The 20,447-nt window shown below is 34.5% G+C and overlaps 1 protein-coding gene across 1 annotated transcript in view; it reads right to left on the bottom strand.

The window, feature by feature from the left end:
• Window positions 1–2,038: 2,038 nt before the first annotated feature.
• The window catches only part of PHF14 (PHD finger protein 14), a 142,233-nt gene continuing 123,824 nt past the window's right edge, over window positions 2,039–20,447 (bottom strand). The window contains exon 18 of the mRNA XM_081102811.1: window positions 2,039–2,240. Coding sequence (XP_080958937.1) covers window positions 2,166–2,240 — 75 coding nt within the window. The 3' untranslated portion in view covers window positions 2,039–2,165. The remainder of the gene's footprint in view (window positions 2,241–20,447) is intronic.

Raw genomic sequence — 20,447 nt, 5'->3', positions numbered from 1 at the left:
ATTCACATAATGTGGGCAACTTTAGCATTATAGCAAGATTTATATGTACTTATGGCATGAATGTATGGATCCTAAAACTTTGAGAAACTCACATGGTGCATTTTTCCTAAAGGAAATTTACAGTGGTTCTACTGTCCTACTCACTATCCTAAATCAAGGGGTATATATTTAGAAAAGAAAATTAGAAAGGGAACTGGGTTTTTGAATGGTTAAAGGTGTCACTTAAATGTAAATAACATGCCTGCTAGATGGCTGAGTGTCACTGTGCCTCTCATACCTAAAACTTATTTTAGAAATTAAAGAATTAAGAGCTGAGATGACAGCATACTAATAATTAAATGAGCACTATACTGAAAAATATGGCCATAAAGTTATTGAAAAATCAGAAAAGCAATAAGATTCCTTCATACCTGTTGTTACATCATAACTCAATGTAAAAAGGTAAAGCAGGGCATTCATGTTCTGGAGCAGGTGGAATAGTAGTTATAATTGTTTCACTTATTTCACTCAAGCTAGTCTTCAAAATGAATTAAGTGTACTAAGAAGGTGGGGGGAAGGAAGAACTAAAGGAGGGGTAGCAGGTAATGAATGAGGTGCTAAGAAGAAGGGGAGAATAGTGAATTGAGGAGGTATGGAATTAAGAATTTCACAGTGAGAAAATGTGATATTCTGGGGTGAGACTGCTTGCGTCTGCCAATTAAATTACAAGCTACGTAACCTTGGTTAACTTATTTCCCATATGTAAGCCTCAGATTAATCATTGATAAAATGGGAAGGTTAATAGTAACTATATTATATGTTCATTGGGATGATTAGTGGCATAATGCATACTAAGTAGCATTTAGCATAGTGCCTGCAAATAGTAACTATAATACATGTAAACTATGATATGAATCACATATTGCTTCTTTTCAAAAGTGACACTAAATGGAAAAAATAGGGGAAAGTCAAATTATTTTGTATTTACTAATAGTGAAAGCCCTCTGCAGACTTTGACCCAACTTTTCCCAGACTTTTCCTAGTCTGTCTTTGCTCCTAAATTCTTCGAGGGGGTCTAGTCTGTGGGGCACAGCTGTTTTCCTGATAGCCACATATGGCGCATTATTTGGGACTTAGCAATGAATTTTCTGTCTTGCCTAGTTGCAGTTTTCCCACTTCATCCCACTGTATCATAGCTGCCAGCATGTCCCACTGTCACACCTTCATTGAGCTTGTCAGACACATGTGATAAAACTATGGCCACAGGGCAAGTCCATGGATTCTATTCTCACAGGGAGGAAGTTGTATTTCTGACATTCTCTTATAAGCCTTCCAAAGTTCTGTCTCTTATTTTAAGAAAGTCTGCCTTAAATAATCAAACAAAGACATCTATCAAAAACATTTGGCTCTGCAAATAGCAAGTAGATTCTTTGCTCCTACTGTAGTTGGCAAATGATAGCTTGGGAATTAGAACCAGAAAGAAACATGGCTGGTTGCTGAGAAAGATGGGAATCAAAGAAATTTTACAGAATCCCTAAGCCAAACAGTTGGGAACTGTTCTTGAAATGTCCAGAAAAAGTGTACATAGTAGGTCCTTAGTAAATATTTTATGAATCAAAAGTTATGGCCCTACTTCTGCCACAGAAAATGTTAAATAATTTCTTTTTCGCTTTTACCTGCAATCCTAGGATATTAGGTGATATATAAATTAATATATGTTGAAATCAGAAAGTGATCTTTCATCTTGTAGCATTGGTTGATTTTAAGTGTTTTCACGTGCACTTGTTCACTTTTGAACTATGCTGGTTTCTCTTTATAAATTAACTGGAATTCTGTTAAGGTCCTTGAAGAAGACAACACAGAGTAGTAAGGGGATAAAAGACTTTTCTTTCAGGTCATTCAGATGTGCTAACACTTAGGTTACAGATTAGAGAAAAATTCTGTCTCTATTCTCAAATCTCAGTTAAGAATTTTTAAAAATATATATTTTAAAGGCCTAACTTTTATATAAAAGTTTAAATTGCTCTAAAAACATACAAATTTCAAATGCAAGCTCCTATTTCATTTTCAACAACTTTATTCAGAACATTTTGCAGATTAAGATTTTACAATTAACATTTTACAATTAGAAATTTTATCTACTACTACATAAGTTGCAAACTTTCCAAAACACTACAGAAAATCCTTTATTTCTTTGGATTTTTCTGTTCCATGCTGAGCTCCTGAGATATATTTTTTCTTTCAGCTTCATTTTCATCTTCCTGTGAAATAAATTTTAGAAAACATTAAAATAAAAACTTTAGGGCATTTTTATCGGCTATACTTAATACATTTTAACTCTATTTCTCTGAAGAATTGACTATTATGATTCCAGTAATCCTAGGGAAAAGGCTGTAACAAAATGCAAAAATTATGTAACATTTAAATATTTATATTGGGTGCTGTTTTATACTACACATTGACTAACAATTTCTGTATTTTTAAAAGTAACTTGTTTTATCAACTACTTAAAAATGTCTTTTGAAATCATACCTGCCACTAAAAAGTGTCCTTTTAAAGGGGGTGAATCGGGTAGTTTTACTTCACCGTTTGATGAAAAACAATAAATTTAACTTCAGAGACACTATGTGCTCCGAGCATGGCATTTTTGTGTCATCTAGCATACTTTCTTGACAGCTCTGCCAATTTTCCAATTACTTGCACCACCATATGTTATCTGAAGATCAGTCAGCTCTAAAATAGGAAACATGGACATGACAGACTAGAGAGAGCTTACAGTCGCCTACAGCTTCGATTCTAGGTGGTGGCCTCATAACTCAGAGCGGGTGCCTGTGGAACATGGCGAATAAATGAAGTGACATCACGTCTGGTTCCATAGGAACAAAGTGCTTCTGGTGTTCATTATTAAACGGCGACCTCCAAAGTATAAATAATGAGAGTCTGGAAAAATACTTCATCTCACAATTTGAAACCCATCTCATCATACCTGTTCCTTCAACAATACCCACGCACAAAGCAGTCTTGCTTTTCTAATACTTTTTTATTTATCAGGTAAGATCTTTCATTTTAACGGAAGTAAAAAGCATTGCCTAACTCTTGACTGAGTTCATTAAAGCTGTAGAAATTTCTTAAGTATCTCTAGATAACAGTAATAATATTGGTATCACCAAATGCATCACCCTGTATCTTGTAAAACAAAATTCAATTCAGTTAAATCATTGTTGAGCTTTGCTTAGTAAACTGATCATATAAGCAAATGCAGATCATGGTATACATATTTGTTTTCCATGAAAAACTACACTTTACCCGTAAACATTAAGTTGAAGAAAGCTTCCTTTATATATTTTATCTCTAAATTCAACAGCGTTAGTGATTCAGATTTTGTCGACACCAGGAAAGTAGAGAAACTATCAATATTATCAACCAAACTGAATATTATAGCTATGTAAGGGATGGTGTTCAAATATCATCTTGGCTATGTAATTTTAATATATTTCTCTAAGCATAAAAGGCCACTGTAAATATTATGTTCCTTGCCTCATGAAAACCTATGAATGAACCAGTGGTTTCTACTTTTAGACAAAAATTTCTAGAGGTTACATTTTAATTACATCATAATAAAAAGTAAATACTACTCTACACTTTCCACTGACTTCTTCAGGCAAGACACTGACAAAGTATTAAATCAGCAGGTAAAAGTGGCAAGAAATTTTTGTTAATTAGCATTGAGTTTGCCTATATATTCCTCAAGGCAGGGCTTTATCTTTTTTATCATATACTCCCACCATCAAACAGGGCACATTTAATATATAATTGGAGTCCAATAAATGTTTTCTGAGCTATGTGAAACAGTGGAGTAAAAACTGAATAAGAGAAAGTTTTGCCTAAACTAATATGTAATTTTGAAAAGTGTAATATTCTTGCTTACCCAGTAGTCACACTGCTAGCTTAGAACAGTACTAAAAGCCTTAATAAGCAAAAATACTTGAAGCAAAATCAGCCAAGATAGTTATTACCTAGTTCATATCCTTTATTATGTACAAGAATGGAGCCGTTATCATGTGGCGTCTACTAACTTCCCCCACCAATATGACTCACTGGTTTAAGAAGCTTGGTTATCCAGTTTTCCTAGCAACCTTCAATGATGCTCTAAGTCAAAATAGGAATGTGAAGGCTTAATAATGTCCCTGAGAGCTAGGAAGTATCTATATGCATTACTTTCATATTTAACTAACTTTCTTAATATAATGCCAGCCTTTTTATTGTTAAATTTCTCTGAGTAAGAAAATATGGTTTGTAAATGCACGCCTCTTCTAGCATTGCCTTCTGTTCAGGCCTCTTCTAGCATTGCCTTCTGTTCAGGACAGGTGCAAAATCTGTTGCACACTCTCCTTCATGCTGAAGACATGTCTTAAAATATCTTGCCTTTCTATGCTTTTAAAACAGTTGACTAAGTAACAAGATCCAATCTCTTTCTTCCTTTGCACAAGGGTAACTGTGACCTGGGTGGGAAAAGAATTATGGAGGGGTGGAAAAGGCATTTAACCCTTACTGCTAGAGTATAATTCATCATAACTGCTATAGATTAGCATCATAAAAATGATCAAAATAACAGTAATAGATGAATTAAGAGACAGTAAAGCTTCAGAAAGGATTTTAGAGGTTGCTTTGGCTTCTTCTTCTTCTTTTTTAAAGTGTTAATTTGTGTTTCCAACATTGCAGGTCACTTTTTGTAAGAAAATTATAATTCAGGATTAATAAAAACATTAAAATAGCTCAGGCAGCAAATCAAGTACCACTGACAAATGACTGAATAATGAATGAGAGTGCAAAAAAGGAAGCCATTTGACCAAAGAATTTCTTCACTACTGGATATGAAAGGCAGGCGAACATTTCTCTAATAGATGGCAGGGTTATGTCACTCTTTGCTGAGGAAAGACATCTGTGTGTTTCCCAGGGAAAGACCCTTGCCACACGGATCATTTTCTTGGTGACAGCCCTGACAGGTTTGACATGTGTTTCATGAAGTGTTCTGAAAGCAGTCAGCAAGAAAATGTACCCTTTGCGGCTGCTGGAAAGGAGACAGATTTACCTTGTAATGTTTAAGCTTGTTAATTCATACTCTCCTCCCCCCCCCCCAAAAAAAAAGTGTTGATTGTAACATCCTTGCAGATCTGCTACTTATGTGTGGAATTTCAAAAATACCCACTCATATAACAATAACATTATAAGGTCAAGAGACTAAATGTGATCCCTTAGCCATCTTGTTCTTTTTACACTATCGGCATTGTTGTAGCGAGGACACTAATTTCTAGGCACATATGGACCATGTAATTATGGTCTAACGCAAGCATGTCAAACTCAAAGGCTAACACGGCCAAATAGGTTTAAGTTCATGTGGGCCGCAAAAAAACAAAAGCTTCAATTTTCATAGAAACGTAAGTTTATTTCGATAGAGACATGCTGAATACAAAGGGCTGAAATAAATGAGTAATCATTAACATAAAATAATAGAACATTTTAATAAAAATTAGTATTTTTTCTGATAAGGGCCTAATCTCCAAAATTTATAGGGAACTCATACAACTTAACAAAATGAAGATAAACAATCCAATCAAAAAATGGGCAAAGGACCTAAATAGACACCTTTCAAAAGAGGACATTCAGAAAGTCAAGAGACATATGAAAACATGCTCAAAGTCACTAATCATCCGAGAGATGCAAATCAAAACAACAATGAGGTACCATCTCACACCTGTCAGACTGGCTATCATCAACAATTCAACAAACGACAAGTGCTGGAGAGGATGTGGAGAAAAAGGAACACTTGTGCACTGCTGGTGGGAATGCAGACTGGTGCAGCCACTATGGAAGACAGTATGGAGTTTCCTCAAAAAACTGAAAATGGAACTCCCATTTGACCCTGTGATCCCACTTCTAGGAATATATCCCAAGAAACCAGAAACACCAATCAGAAAGGATATATGCACCCCTATGTTCATATCAGCGCAATTCACCATAGCTAAGATCTGGAAACAGCCTAAGTGCCCATCAGTAGATGAATGGATTAGAAAACTGGTACATCTACACGATGGAATACTATGCTGCTGTAAAAAGGAAGGAACTCTTACCATTTGCAACGGCATGGATGGAACTGGAGAGCATTATGCTAAGTGAAATAAGCCAGTCAATGAAGGAAAAATACCACATCATCTCACTCATTCATGGATAATAAAGACCATTATAAACTTTTGAACAATAATAGATACAGAGGCAGAGCTGCCTCAAACAGATTGTCAAACTGCAGCGGGAAGGCCGGGGAGGGTTGGAGGGCAGGAGGGAGGGGGGTAAAAGATCAACCAAAGGACTTGTATGCATGCATATAAGCATAACCAATGGACATAAGACACTGGGGGATAGGGGAGGCTAGGGGACTGTCAAGGGCGGGGGGAAAAAAAGGACACATATGTAATACCCTTTGTAATACTTTAAGCAATAAATAAAATAAGATAAAATAAAAAGATTAAAAATAATAATAATAATAATTAGTATTTTTTCTTGAACATTAACTTACCAGACACTGAATAACTGTGCAAATTAATAAGCGTAATGCAAATAAACCTATTTTTCTTGTTCTCTGAAAGCGAAATATTTCCTGTTGTGCACATCAAACAAGTCAGTACAAGAGTAATGATGTGGCAATTGGCTGCTAAAATATTCGCTGCTGGTATTAGTGGAGAGAAATGGTGCGCCTGCGTGTAAGGTGCATAAGGGAAATGAATGCAACACAATTATAGTAATCAGGCATTAGCGAACGTTGTAGTTCGTTATTAATAATTATGTGTAACAGGATATTGTAAAAATTAAGTTACGAAATTTTTATTAAAACGTTTCTTACATACCGTTATATTGGCTGGGCCACAAAAATATTCCTGTGGGCTGCATGTAGCCCTTGGGCTGTGAGTTTGACATGCTTGGTCTAATGCTTCCGGTGACCTGAGACTAAAATAGTTATTCTAACAGAGAAATAAGTAAAAACACTGCCATGTTTATCTACACTAAATCCCTTTTACCACTGAATAAAACTTTCAAGGTTTTGTTTAAATGTCATTCAGCTTTCATTTGCACCATCAATTTGCAAGAAAAGTGCCTTCTATCTTTCCTTATTTACAAATTTGACTTATTTCTCATTATATCAGTTAAAAGAATGGAGACCAATTAATGAAACCTATCCATCCAGCTTTTCCTTTCTCTTAAGGAGGTAACCAACTCCAGACAAATCCCAATTATTTTAGCAGCTGGGATTTCTACAGCTCACGTAATATTCAGATTCAAATTACAGCCTTACCCAGTTTGGCTCAGTGGATAGAGCCCTGGTCCAAGGACTGAAGAGTCCCAGGTTCAGTTCTGGTCAGGAGCACACAACTTGGTTGCAGGCTCAAACCCAGGCCCTGGATAGGGTGCGAGTGTGTGGGAGGCAACCAAGCAATGTTTCTCTCTCTCTGTCTCTCCCCCTCCCTTCCATTCTCTCTATCAAAAAAAAAAAAAAAATCAATAGAAAAATATCCTAGGGGGTGAGGATTAATAAAAAATAAAAGCATTACAGTCCACGAGAACTGCTGATGACTATATCCTGTAGATGGCCAAGTTTTAAATGATTTCTCTTAAGAGTAGAATTATACAAAGGGTAACTTTCCCCATTGTTTCTTCATATCTTTAAAGATGGCTTTAAGTACATTTAGAGTGAAGAAACCTGTCAAACACAACTTTACCCGAGTGATGAAGGTAAACCAGTGATCCATATGAACATTAACCTTTTGGTTGGATGAAGGACAAATGAGAATTATTTGTATTATTTTGGCAACTTTTCTGTAGGTCTAAAATTATTTCAAAATAAATGGCTACTTAATCAAAGTTTTCTAAATTCAAAGTAAATACAAAATATGCTCAAAGATTTTATGTAGAAAACACCCAAAGCATCTGTAGCCCCTACATTGAAATAATACAACTAAAATAAATATTTTGTGTTCCATGGTTCTACTTAAAATTCCTTCCTTGAGTACTTTAAATGTTCATAGAGGTTATGTTATTAATTTTTATTTTCTTGTCTGGCTTTCATGTATTTATTTTTCTATTCTGAGCATGGATTACTTTCTCAATCAGAAAACATAAGCTTTCTTTTAATAAATCCCTTTATAATTTGTCCATTTGAACTATTTTCAGAAATAAGTAAGCCTAATGGGGGTCTATGTTTTCAAAGAGAATGATGTCAGCTTTTTTTATTTTACTGAATTTGTTATTCACAGCAGACAAAACCACACAGGGATACAACAGTAAAATGAAGTGAGAAGATGCAGCTAAACACCACAAGTATTCCTATTTTCTTGTATTTTTCTTTAGATTTTAAATATTCCATTGATGAATTAAAGAAGAGTTACTGTAGTTGGATTCAAATGAAGTCATAATTATCTGTATGCTTTAATAATAAACCTTTTAAAATTGTTAGTATATGAATATTTTGGTGAAAAATATGTAGACACACTTAATCTGTAGTTATTGTTCCAACCTGTGGTTAACTTTCTTTTGTTCATTTAAAACACATACTAGATATAATTCACAACAGTATTTAAGATTGTGCTTTTAATAGAGAAAATATGCTAGTCCTGCACAGTGAGGAAAAATTTATCTTAATAACTGGGAAAATACGATAATGAAAATGTTTTAGGCAAAATGAGCACACTCCGTGCTTCAGACTAAAATTAATTAGAGTTTTAACGTTTTACAATTCCACCATAATTCTTTAAATAGTACATTTACTTCATAGTAATAAATACTCGGATCATTAAGTAAAGTGCAAAATGCGTGTGATGTGCTACATTTAACAACCTTTGGCCTTTTTTTCCATACTTCTGCATTCAGTTTTCCAATGCATTGAATAAGCAATTGAAGAACACAATTAAAATTCCTGACTTTGCATATTTGAGATTCTTATTTCATTTAATACAAAAGGCAATTAATTCACCATTTACAACTGAATTCCAACTTTAGTGGGCCATGATAGATACTGAAATGAACTTACAAGAAATGCTTAATGAAATTTACTGTAAAAAAGCATAAGAGGGTTTTATTTTCTTATGACAGGAGATGCATATTTAATTAGGAAGTCTAGGGCTATATTTTAAAATTAAAGTAACTATGGAGGTTCTTAGTAAACCTAGTTCAAGTACATATGTCATTAAACAGAATGGAGCTATTTCATACATTTCTATCTTTTTTTCTCTACTTGATGATTCAAACAAAAGACAGCTAATCTAAAAAGCTCCCTTTAGTTAATGTTACAAAATCATATACTTTATTTTAATAGCAAGTAAGATAGATAAAGGGTGATAATGAATTTCCATAAGAATACATGAATAATTCTATTTCATTTGTTGGCCAATCACGTATCTCTCCCATTTGTGATTCTGGACCAGATCTAGTAGAATAGGTTTGTTTTTTGATGTCTTTAGTTCCTCCTATTGTGCTTTATTTCTTTGTGGTGGCTTTGGTGGCATGGAAATGGGGCAATTAAAGATAAGACTTTGGATTTCCCAAGTATGATTTGGGATCAAGAAGGAATCTTTGACCTGAGAAGAAAGACGGGAGGATTTGCCCAGCCACTTAGGGAGAGTATAGTTACAGTGAAGGAAATGAAGATCAGTGATAGTGGAAGGTGAGAGTCTGGCACAACAGGTAGGATAAAAGAAAGGAAGTAAAGTGAATGATGGATGGTGTGTTAGGGTAGACTCTTAATGAGCATAAACCCAATTCTATAAGCTTATAATCGTCCCATAAACATGAAAAACCACACCTTTTGTATACCATATTTTATTTATTCATTAATATAAGCAATAATCATGGCACTAGAATTGGTATCTTTCCCAGTAATGCATACTTCAATCTAATCATGAAAAAATGGCAAATCCAAATTAAGAGATATTCTACAAGATAAATGCAAAGTACTCTTCAAAAGAGCCAAGATCATGAAAGGCATGACTGTCAGAAACTGGAGGAGACACAATGACAAAATGACCAGAAAAAGGACATGTTTGGTAAAATCAGTAAAACCCAAATGAATTCTATCATTTAATTAATAATGCTATACTAAGGTTTAGGACTGATAATTGTTCTATGCTCAGATGTTAACAAAAGAGGAAGCTGCATACTCTCTATGCAGTTCTTTTAAAATCTGAAGTTATCTCATCAAAAATATGTAAAAAGACAAGAAAACAAATAGCCTCTGTTAAATGATTTAGAAATAAGTATAGTATGGTTTCAAATACTATAAAGTCTCTCACCAAGATAGTATGCAGGAGTTATGGATAATGAGATTTCAGAACTTCCCTGATATGAACAACTCGTTACAGACTGCACCGTATAAATATGTATTTACTGCTTGCTGGTAAAATTGCAGTTATTCAGCAATACTGAGTGATGTTTCCCACATGAAATTCATTGTTATATTTCTGGGATTCATGCAGTATAAGAACCATTGGAACAATATTCAACTGGTAAAATAGTAAGATATGGAAGATCTGTTTCTATTATTTCATATTGTAGTGAGGTTTTTTTATTTGATTTCTTTTTTTGGAGGTGGGGGGAGCAGATGTGCTTATTAATACTGACATTTTATTTTAGTGCCTTTAATCAGGGGTTTCAAAATAATGTCTGTTATCTAGAGGAATAGAAGTACTTTTGCTTAACACAAGAAATTTCTCCATAGAAACATGATTTGGTAAGACTGACTTAATTGTGTACAAATATCTAAACAAAATAAAACTGAGTAAATCAAAAGTTAAAAAATAATTTTTATTTTTTGGTAACCCAATGACAGACTTGATTGTATTAATCAACTAATCTCATTTTAGAAGAGTCTGGAATGTATTTGTCCCTTGATTAATATTAAACATTTAATCTTTTAAAGATGATCTTAACTCTAAGTAAATTTTATTGCTAGAATCCTTCTTTTGTTCCTCCTACAGTAGTTTATTGAGTAATGACTGTGTAGACCCTGGGAAGGTATTAGAAATAATAAAGATGATAAAATGTTTTGTTGCCTAGAGGAGCCCATGTTCCAAAGTGGTAGACAGCTGTGCATAGAATTACAATGCAATGGAGAAAATGTATAGTAAAGTCCATCAGGCATATAAATGTGATAAGGAAGAAAACAACCATGACAACACATGAGGAGAATTTATTGTGTGTTTTTTAGTTTTTTTTTTTATTTTTGGTGCCCGTGACCGGAATCGAACCTGGGACCCTGCAGTCCACAGGCCAAAACTCTATCCACTGAGCCAAACCAGACAGGGCAATTTATTGTTTTGATGATTAATATTCTACATAGTGGTCTATGGAATAACAATAGTATATCCTTCTACATGCCCGAAGGTTAGTATTATGAATATTTAAAACAAATACTTCATAATTATTTTATTAAGATAACCAACATTAAGGACTGTATCTTTCAGAAATAAACTTACGTTTGGAAAGTGAATTTTTAAAACTTTACTCCCAAGTGAACAAATTGAGTTGCCTCAAATATCTCTATTTCAAGTTGAATGCTATTTTTTCCCTGAGTGAACCCATTAATCTTCATAGTTTGATTGGAAATAAATTGCTCATTAGATATCTAAGTCACATATCTCCTATGGCACATTAGTTTTTCATGCATGAAAAAAGTTGACTTTGCTTCAAAAAAATTAAAAATAGTATTTTAGAAAATACCACACTATTATTCTCTAATAATATTTCATAATCAGTGTCAAAATAGCCATATTTCCACATCTTAAATTTATATATTTTCACTTAGAGAGTATTTTGTTTTAAAAAAAAGATGATTAAATATTTGAAACTGTTTCTTTTAAACTGTTATCATGAAACCATGCATTGATATATTCTTAAATTATTCAAAAGAGTAGGCCACTTTACTTTGCAAGTCCCAAATGTCTTACAAAGCTCCCCTGATAATGCATTCATTTAACCAATATTTTCTATGAACTTATTATTCTATAAATATGAAATATTTCTCAGTATTCCATAATCTTGGCTATAGGACATTAGAAAATATTTCATATAGTGTCATTTAAAAATATTCTACATGAAGAAAACATATTCAGAGAGCTGTATAAGCCATTTATGCATTCTTCTGCTGGACTCCATTTCCAGTATAACATGTGGACAATTAGAATTGCTCATGATCAATACATTTTAAAGCTTCATATACCTTTCCAAAACAATTCAATGTTTGTCCAATAGATATTGAACACATTAATGACTTAGTTACACAAAAAGGTCCTAAGTCTATCTTGTAGAACTGATCAAATAATCTCATTTTAGAAGAGTCTAAAATACATTTGTCCCTTGACTAACATTTAATCTTTTAAAGATCTTAACTAAATTTAATCTTTTAAAGATCTTAACTTTTTAAGTAAACTCTATTGCTAGAATCCTTCATATGTTCCTTCAACAAAAGTTTATTGAACAATGATTGTGTGTCAGACACTGGGCAAAGTATTAGAAATAATAAAGGTGAATAAAATATTTTGTTGCCTAGAGGAGCCCATGTTCCAGAAGCAGTTTCAAATCCAAGAATGCTGCTCCCCAAAGATTACTTATGAAAAAATTTTTTTAAATATATTTTATTGATTTTTTACAGAGAGGAAGGGAGAGAGATAGAGAGTTAGAAACATCGATGAGAGAGAAACATCGATCAGCTGCCTTCTGCACATTTCCTATTGGGGATGTGCCCGCAACCCAGGTGCATGCCCTTGACCGGAATCGAACCTGGGACCTTTTAGTCCGCAGGCTGACGCTCTATCCACTGAGCCAAACCGGTTCTGGCTACTTATGAAAATTTTGATGAACACACATACTGCTTTTCATTTTTCAAGCAGCCTGACAATATTCAGGATTTGTTGCATTATATTTCCTAAATCTCGTAAGGATACAGAAATAGTTAAGGACAAAAGGAAGTATTGGGAAAATGTTACAAAAATCACTTTCTGAGCAACATAAAATATTGCCATTACCCTGGGATGACTGCTCTTCAAATACGCTCATGTGAGGAGGATTTATCATCAAGGTCATGGCTTCCTCAATTCTTTGGCAGCTACTAACACAAAAGCTTACTTTCCCAGAAAGGAAAAAAAATAGCCTCTATTTTAAGAAGATTCATAAGGTCCATGAAGGACTCTTGAGGGCTCTTGGGAATGTTGAGAGTTCAAACTCAAGGCTTAGTATCCTATGACATTGTTAATTTACTGTTTTAATGAAATAGGATTATGGTACTATTACATATATCTACAATACATGCTACTTTTCATATTCATTAGCATAGGTCACAATGATAAAAACAAGGCACATGATTTCTTATTAGAAAAATAGGTCTTTAAATAGTTTGATTAAATTAAGCATATTAATATAAAATTGTAACAAAATCGCTATGAAACTATGATAACTGCTTTAGGACAAGAATAGTGTTAAAACCAGGTAAAATAAAGTACTTCTATAAAATATAACAAGTGAATCGGCAACTTTATATTATAATAAAAATAACTTGGTAATGCTAAATTTTTTCCTGCCTATAGGGAACTAATTGCCTAATAGACATTTTGGAGATTTGCTCATTTTCAGTCTACTTAGGTTTATAGCAATGATAATGATACCATAGTGGTTTTTAAAATAACGTGAATTTTGCAGATATGGAGGCTACATGCACACAATAATTGTTTTTCCTTCTATATTCTCACTGAAATAGCCAAAGGAATTTAAAAAATATAAGAAAGGGAAAGAGAGAGCAAGTGAGAACATCTATACCAGTGGTTCTCAACCTCCCTAATGCCGTGACGCTTTAATACAGTTCCTCATGTTGTGGTGACCCCCAACCATAAAATTATTTTCGTTGCTACTTCATAACTGTAATTTTGCTACTGTTATGAATTGTAATGTAAATATCTTATATGCAGGATGTATTTTCATTGTTACAAACTGAACATAATTAAAGCATAGTGATTAATCACAAAAACAATATGTAAGTATATATGTTTTCTGATGGTCTTAGGCGACCCCTGTGCAAGGGTCGTTTGACGCCCAAAGGGGTCAAAACCCACAGGTTGAGAACCGCTGATCTATACTAATAAAAGGGTAAAATGCTAATTAGACCGGGCATCTTCTGGACGTCATTCCGGACGTCCTTCCTGACAAAGCCAGGGTCCAGGCGGCACTGCCCAGGGTCCCGGGTGCCTGTGACTGGCCAGAGGGAGGGAAGCCTGGGTCTGATTGCCTGCGGCTGGCCAGAGGAGGGAAGCCTGGGTCCCGGGTGCAGAGGCCAAGGCAGAGGCGATTAGGGGTGATCAGGCAGGCAGGCAGAGGTGGTTAGGGGCGATTAGACAGGCAGGCAAAGGCAGTTAGGGGTGATCAGGCAGGCAGGTGAGCAGTTAGAGGCAATCAAGCAGGCAGGCAGAGGCGGTTAGGGGCAATCAGGCATGTAGGCAGAGTGGTTAGGGGTGATTAGGCAGGCAGGCCGGCAAGCAGTTAGGAGCCAGCAGTCCTGGATTGTGAGAGGGTGCAGGCCAGGCTGAGGGACCAGGCCAGGCTGAGGAACCACCCTCGCCATGCACCAATTTCGTGCACAAGGCCTCTAGTCTATCTATAATAGTACAGTAATCTAGGGAAGACTCTTAACACATTCACAAAATATCAAGAATATTTGCTGGGACTCATCAAACCAGGTTAGCTCCCTGCTTCTGGTTTTAACAGTACCTTGGGTTCTTCTTCCATAGCTTTTATCTCATGTGTCTATATTCTCTGATAGACTATAAGCCTCAAAAGGACAGGGGTTAGAACCGTTAGACTATAAGCATCAAGAGGGCAGCGGTTATATCCTGCCATGAACACCTCATATACCCAACAACTGTGATTGGGCCTTACCCTTATAAGATGCTCAGTAAATGCTTGTTAAATGAAGGCAAGAAGGAAAGCTAACAGTGGTAATCTCTTGGAGGGAGGTTATGACTTTTGTTTTCTTTATCTATTTTTCTACTTTTCCAAATGATCTGTAAAGAACATGTATTAGTTGCATAAGGAAAACAAAGTAATTAATAGATTTTTAAATGCAGCTCTTAAATTAACCTATTTAATTCCTTACTGAGTATACCATGGATAAGTAGCAACATGAAAAAAGTAATAATTAAAATAAATTTATACTGCATGGTTATTTATTAAAAATTTTCTGCTAAATGAAGTTTATATACCTTATTTATAAATTACTATCGCATATAATCTTCAAAAATTGTTTAAAGCATATTTTAGTAATATAGACCATAGTTCCATAAAGTTTTATTTTTCATTGTGGGAAAAGGCAGTATCTAGTCAAAGTCAAGAAATGAAAATCTGGATTCCTGAAGCATGTCAAACATTTCTAACATAACTAAAACCCTTCTTATCCCTAAGTTTTAAGTAATACGGATCAAATGTATTGCTTGCTTGTTTCTATTTTATGCAAATATTAAACTTTGTAAAAAAACAAAACAACAAGCAATACTAAGGCACAGGCCACATTTTATGTGTGAGAAGAAAATTAAAATCTAGATTTTTTTCAAATTGACAACTTTTATCAATTAGCCATTATGTCATTAGTTTATCACTATATATGGGATAATTTTTTTGAGAATTAAAGTAGAAAACTATAATCTATTAACAAGTATTTTTTATATTTTAGAAGTTTTCTTATGATTTTGCATATATAGTGAGGAAACTATGATCTATTAACAAGTTTTTTTTTTATATTTTAGGAGTTTTATTTATGGTCTTGCATATACAGTGAAAATGTAAATAAAAAAAAATTTTACCACTATGTTTTCCCTATCAAAAATAACATAATCTTCTCTAAGCCTAGTTTAAGATCCTGATAGGTTAAACTTATCATACTATTTTTAATAAAACAACGCTCCCTTACTTTAATAAATGGAAAACACGTATCTTTTTCTTTAAGAAGGAAAATGCTGATGTTATCTTGGTTATAAGCTTGCTGCTGAAATGATTTAGGTAGTTTTCTCTTCCATACAATACCAGGATAAGGCCTTTCTTTTCAAGCCATGAATTATAGATAGTATTTCAAACCTATTTTATCTGAATCTTTTTCAGAAAAATGAGAAACCACAAATATTTATTCTATATAAACAAAACAGACACAAGATGTAGATAAAAATGATCCAGTATGTAGTAATGAATAATTGCCATGAGTACAACTATAAAAACACAAAAGGGCATCAAGTATTTAAATCTGAGGATTCCCTAGATTACTAAGAAAATTTAAAAGCCGTAATTTTATGTGTTTGGGATTCATTAATTCGCATTGATAATAAATTTAACATTGTTGTCTACAGTACACTTTTGAGAAAACTCAAAACTATTTGTTTTAAAAACTTGTCTAAGAAATTCTAATGTACAACGAATAATCAGTAAATCTGTTTAAGCAAATTATTCATTTTATTTTGCTATTTCTGATATTAAATATTCAAAAGTTGGCTACCTAAAATTTTGTAGGCAAATAGTTCCCAAATTTAGGAAAATATGCTAGTATTCTATTTTTCATGAAGTATTTTTACAGGAGACTGCATGATAAGGAAAAGCAAGTATCAAGTAGAAACAGAAATATCACTACTAACATGATATAAGCATAATTTACAGGAACTAGAAACAAACTATTTGAAACTAGGTTTAAAAAAATCAAGACACAGGGGAGGGGGAGTGGAGATCAACCAAAGGACTTGTATGCATGCATATAAGCATAACCCATGGACATAGACAGTAGCGGGGTGAGGGCATGTGCTAGGTCAGTGATGGCGAACCCTTTGAGCTCAGCTGTCAGCATTTTGAAAAACCCTAACTTAACTCTGGTGCCGTGTCACATGTAGAAATTTTTTGATATTTGCAACCATAGTAAAACAAAGACTTATATTTTTTATATTTATTTTATATATTTAAATGCCATTTAACAAAGAAAAATCAACCAAAAAAAATGAGTTCGCGTGTCATAGGTTCGCCATCACTGTGCTAGGGGGTGGGAACGGCTGGGGAGAGGTCAATGGGGGGAAAAGGAGACATGTAATACTTTAAACAACAAGGAATTTAAAAAATATCAAGCACAAACATGCAGGAGATTCACATACACCACTGATGCAAAATGAAGTTGGTAATATCAAAAAACAAATCTGTATATAGATTAAATCTCTTTATGGGAAATATATAGAAAAAATTATGCTCTTGATGAAACTGAGACTATTGCAGTAAGTCCTCAGGTTACGTGGGAGATCCGTTCCTATGGTGCAACATAATGTGATTTTCGCCGTAAGTTGGAACCCACCTACATAAGCACCTACATCACTCACATGGAGCACAAACACAGCAATAATGAAGTGAAACAGTAAAAAGATTTAAAAGAAAGATAACAATTCCTGACCTTTACTTGTGGTAAATAAATAAAAAACATAAAGCACATATGTACATATGTCGAAATGATGGAACTTTTTTTTTTTTTTATAAATAAACTAGAGGCCCGATGCATGAAATTCGCAGCCCCTCGCAGCCCCTGCCAGCCCTCACAGCCCCGGCTTCATCCAGAAGGTCGTCCGGAAGGATGTCCAGAAGGTCATTTGACTGTTTGGTCTAATTAGCATATTAGCTCTTTATTATATAGGATGGGAGATGGCGACATAGCCATGAAACAATGATGTACGTCGAGTCCGACATAACCCAAGGACTGTCTGTATATAATGCAATGCAAAGAAAATTTTAAAATAACTTATTTTATATCAAAATAAGTAAGTATTTATCTACATATGTCAAATAAGCCCACTTATGTAATCACTGAGATTATACAACATAAGGGGAATCTGAGGTTAAAAGGGATTTAACTACAGATGTACTTAGATGAGAACTGGAGATCAATACTACACTGGGGAAAGACCAATGGGCTTGTAGACCGAAATTCAAATCCTTATCTGGGCCCTGGTACTTATTATGGGTCTTCGACAATTTCTTCACAAATCTCCTAAAATTCTAGGTTTCTTTCTCTTTTTAAAAATTTATTTATTTACTTTTGGTATTTTACTTTATTTTATTATTTCCATCACCATTTCTCCTCCCTAAACCCTCTTCTACCTCCACTCATCCCCTTCCTTCCCACAATCACCAGGTTTCTTAACCACATAGATAACCTTGAGTTGATTTATAAAGTCACTTCTATATTATTTAAATTTTGATTCCAACTACTCTAAATGAATAAGTACACTATCCTATATAATAAAAGCCTAAGATGCAAATTGACCAAACGGCAGAATGACCGGTTGTTATGATGTTCACTGACCACCAGGGGGCAGACGCTTAACCCAGGAGCTGCCCCCAGGCTGCAGACCCCAGGCCAGCCAAGGCGGGTGCCACAGAGGGAGGCGACTGGCGCAGCAGTGGGGGGAGGTGGGGAGGGGACGCGTGGGGCCGGTGAGCAGGGGTGCCAGGCCAGCTAAGGTGGGTGCCAGTGTGGGATCCCCAATCATCCCGCCGGTCACCCCACAGATCAGCCCTGATCACTGTCCAGGCCTAGGGACCCTACCCGTGCACCAATTTCATGCACCAGGCCTGTAGTTATGAATAAAATTTAAGGTGAAACTGGTATTTTCCTCAAATAACCTTGGGAGAAAAAATTCTCTCCCTGTGTTAACTTTATAATTCTAATAAACTGAGTTTTTAAGGGAGACATTACTTGTTTTCATAATGCCTATCTATTGACTTCTGTTATTAGCAATAATTAGCAATACCAAGGGCATGATTTGAAAGATGCTTAGAAAATACAGTATTCATGTAATCTTCCATTGAAAAAATTGTGAAATAGTAGTATGCTTTAATTTCATATTAATCCAGAAACAATAGGCTAAAAGTGAGGGGAAGGGTATCTGTAATCAAATTTATACATGATACAGTTGTTCTCAAGCAATCTTTTTTGCTGGTAATAATGATATAAAGAGCTACTATAAAGTTTTAGGCATTTTTTTTTTTCTTTTTAACATATGTCCCTACCTTCCCTCCCTTTGCCCACTTCCACCCAACCTGCACTCCCCTTTGCTCAGACCATCACCAAACTCTAGGTATTTCTTATTCTTTGGATTATGAAACATCAAACATACATTCAATGAAATAGCTTGACTTTGCTCATAAGTCAGAATAAATGTGATATTAACAGCATTACTAATAACTATAATAATAATAATCATGGTATGTGTTGCCATTCATGGAACATTTAGTGGGTTTCTGCATATGCTGTGCTCTGATCTCCAGAACATGCCTATATAGAATTATCTTTCCTAATGAGGAAACGGGAACTCAGAAGGGTTAAGGAATTTGCCCAGGGTGGCACGGCTGCTAAGGGCAGGAGTAGGTATTCAAATCCAGATCTGTCTGACTATAAACCTCATATATATTTCAGGTATATTTCAGTTAATTTCAATTGTATATAAATAGACATATAAAAGAAGAGGTTACCTTACAGATAATAAGTATAACAGGAAACAATATTGGCTTCTTGACATTTATGTGACAAGACTGACAGTGTATCAAAAGATATTTCCCAGGAACTAAACACTTCTCAGTAGCAGCAAGCAGTTGGGAATAATTTAAGATAATGCCAAAATATGCAACCTACTGCCATTCGACTGGCAGGAAGCCCTTCATTTTAACACGAAGTATAGAAATTTCAATTTTATATTATATGAGCCTCTTTCAATCCTATCATTTGAGCGTCTTAGCTCGAACTTCTAGTTTCTTTACACATGAGAAGGTTGCTATAATGAGGTATGTATGGAGTCATGTATAAGAATGTGAACAGGGGCATTTATAAGGATGTGTGTAGGATGGTATGTAGGAGTGTGTAGGGAATTGTGAGTCCCAGTCAGAGATCTTTGAAAGTTACTGCTCCAAATAAATGGCACGATACGCCAGGTTATCTCCACTAACCTGCTATTATAATGCGTACTTGCTGATCAAAAAGATGTATTAGTACATTATTAGCAATAGTACATTAAGTATATCCTGTGGAATATTTTACTCAACTCTCACTAATTTTAGAAATATTTACTATGCTTTTTGTATACCTACTATACCTTTGGAAGGTACCAAAATTACCTATATAGATTTCATTTTTGTAATTTCTTTCTTTCTTTCAGAAACAAAGCTAAATGCTTGGCACACACCAGATATTTGTCTTAACTTTTTAAATTGCCTATAAGGTTAGTGTAAAAATAGATATTCTTCATTTAAATATAAAACAAGTTTTAAAAATCCTTTCAATTTGATTTCTAACCAAAGACTGATAATTTCTATTTGTCTTTAATTTCCTCTCAATATGAAGTTCACCAGAGTGTGACAATTAGTTAACT

Source organism: Myotis nattereri (genome assembly GCF_964212035.1).
Source record: "Myotis nattereri genome assembly, chromosome: 11".
Taxonomy (NCBI): Eukaryota; Metazoa; Chordata; class Mammalia; order Chiroptera; family Vespertilionidae; genus Myotis; species Myotis nattereri.
This window is presented reverse-complemented; position numbering and strand designations above follow the sequence as displayed.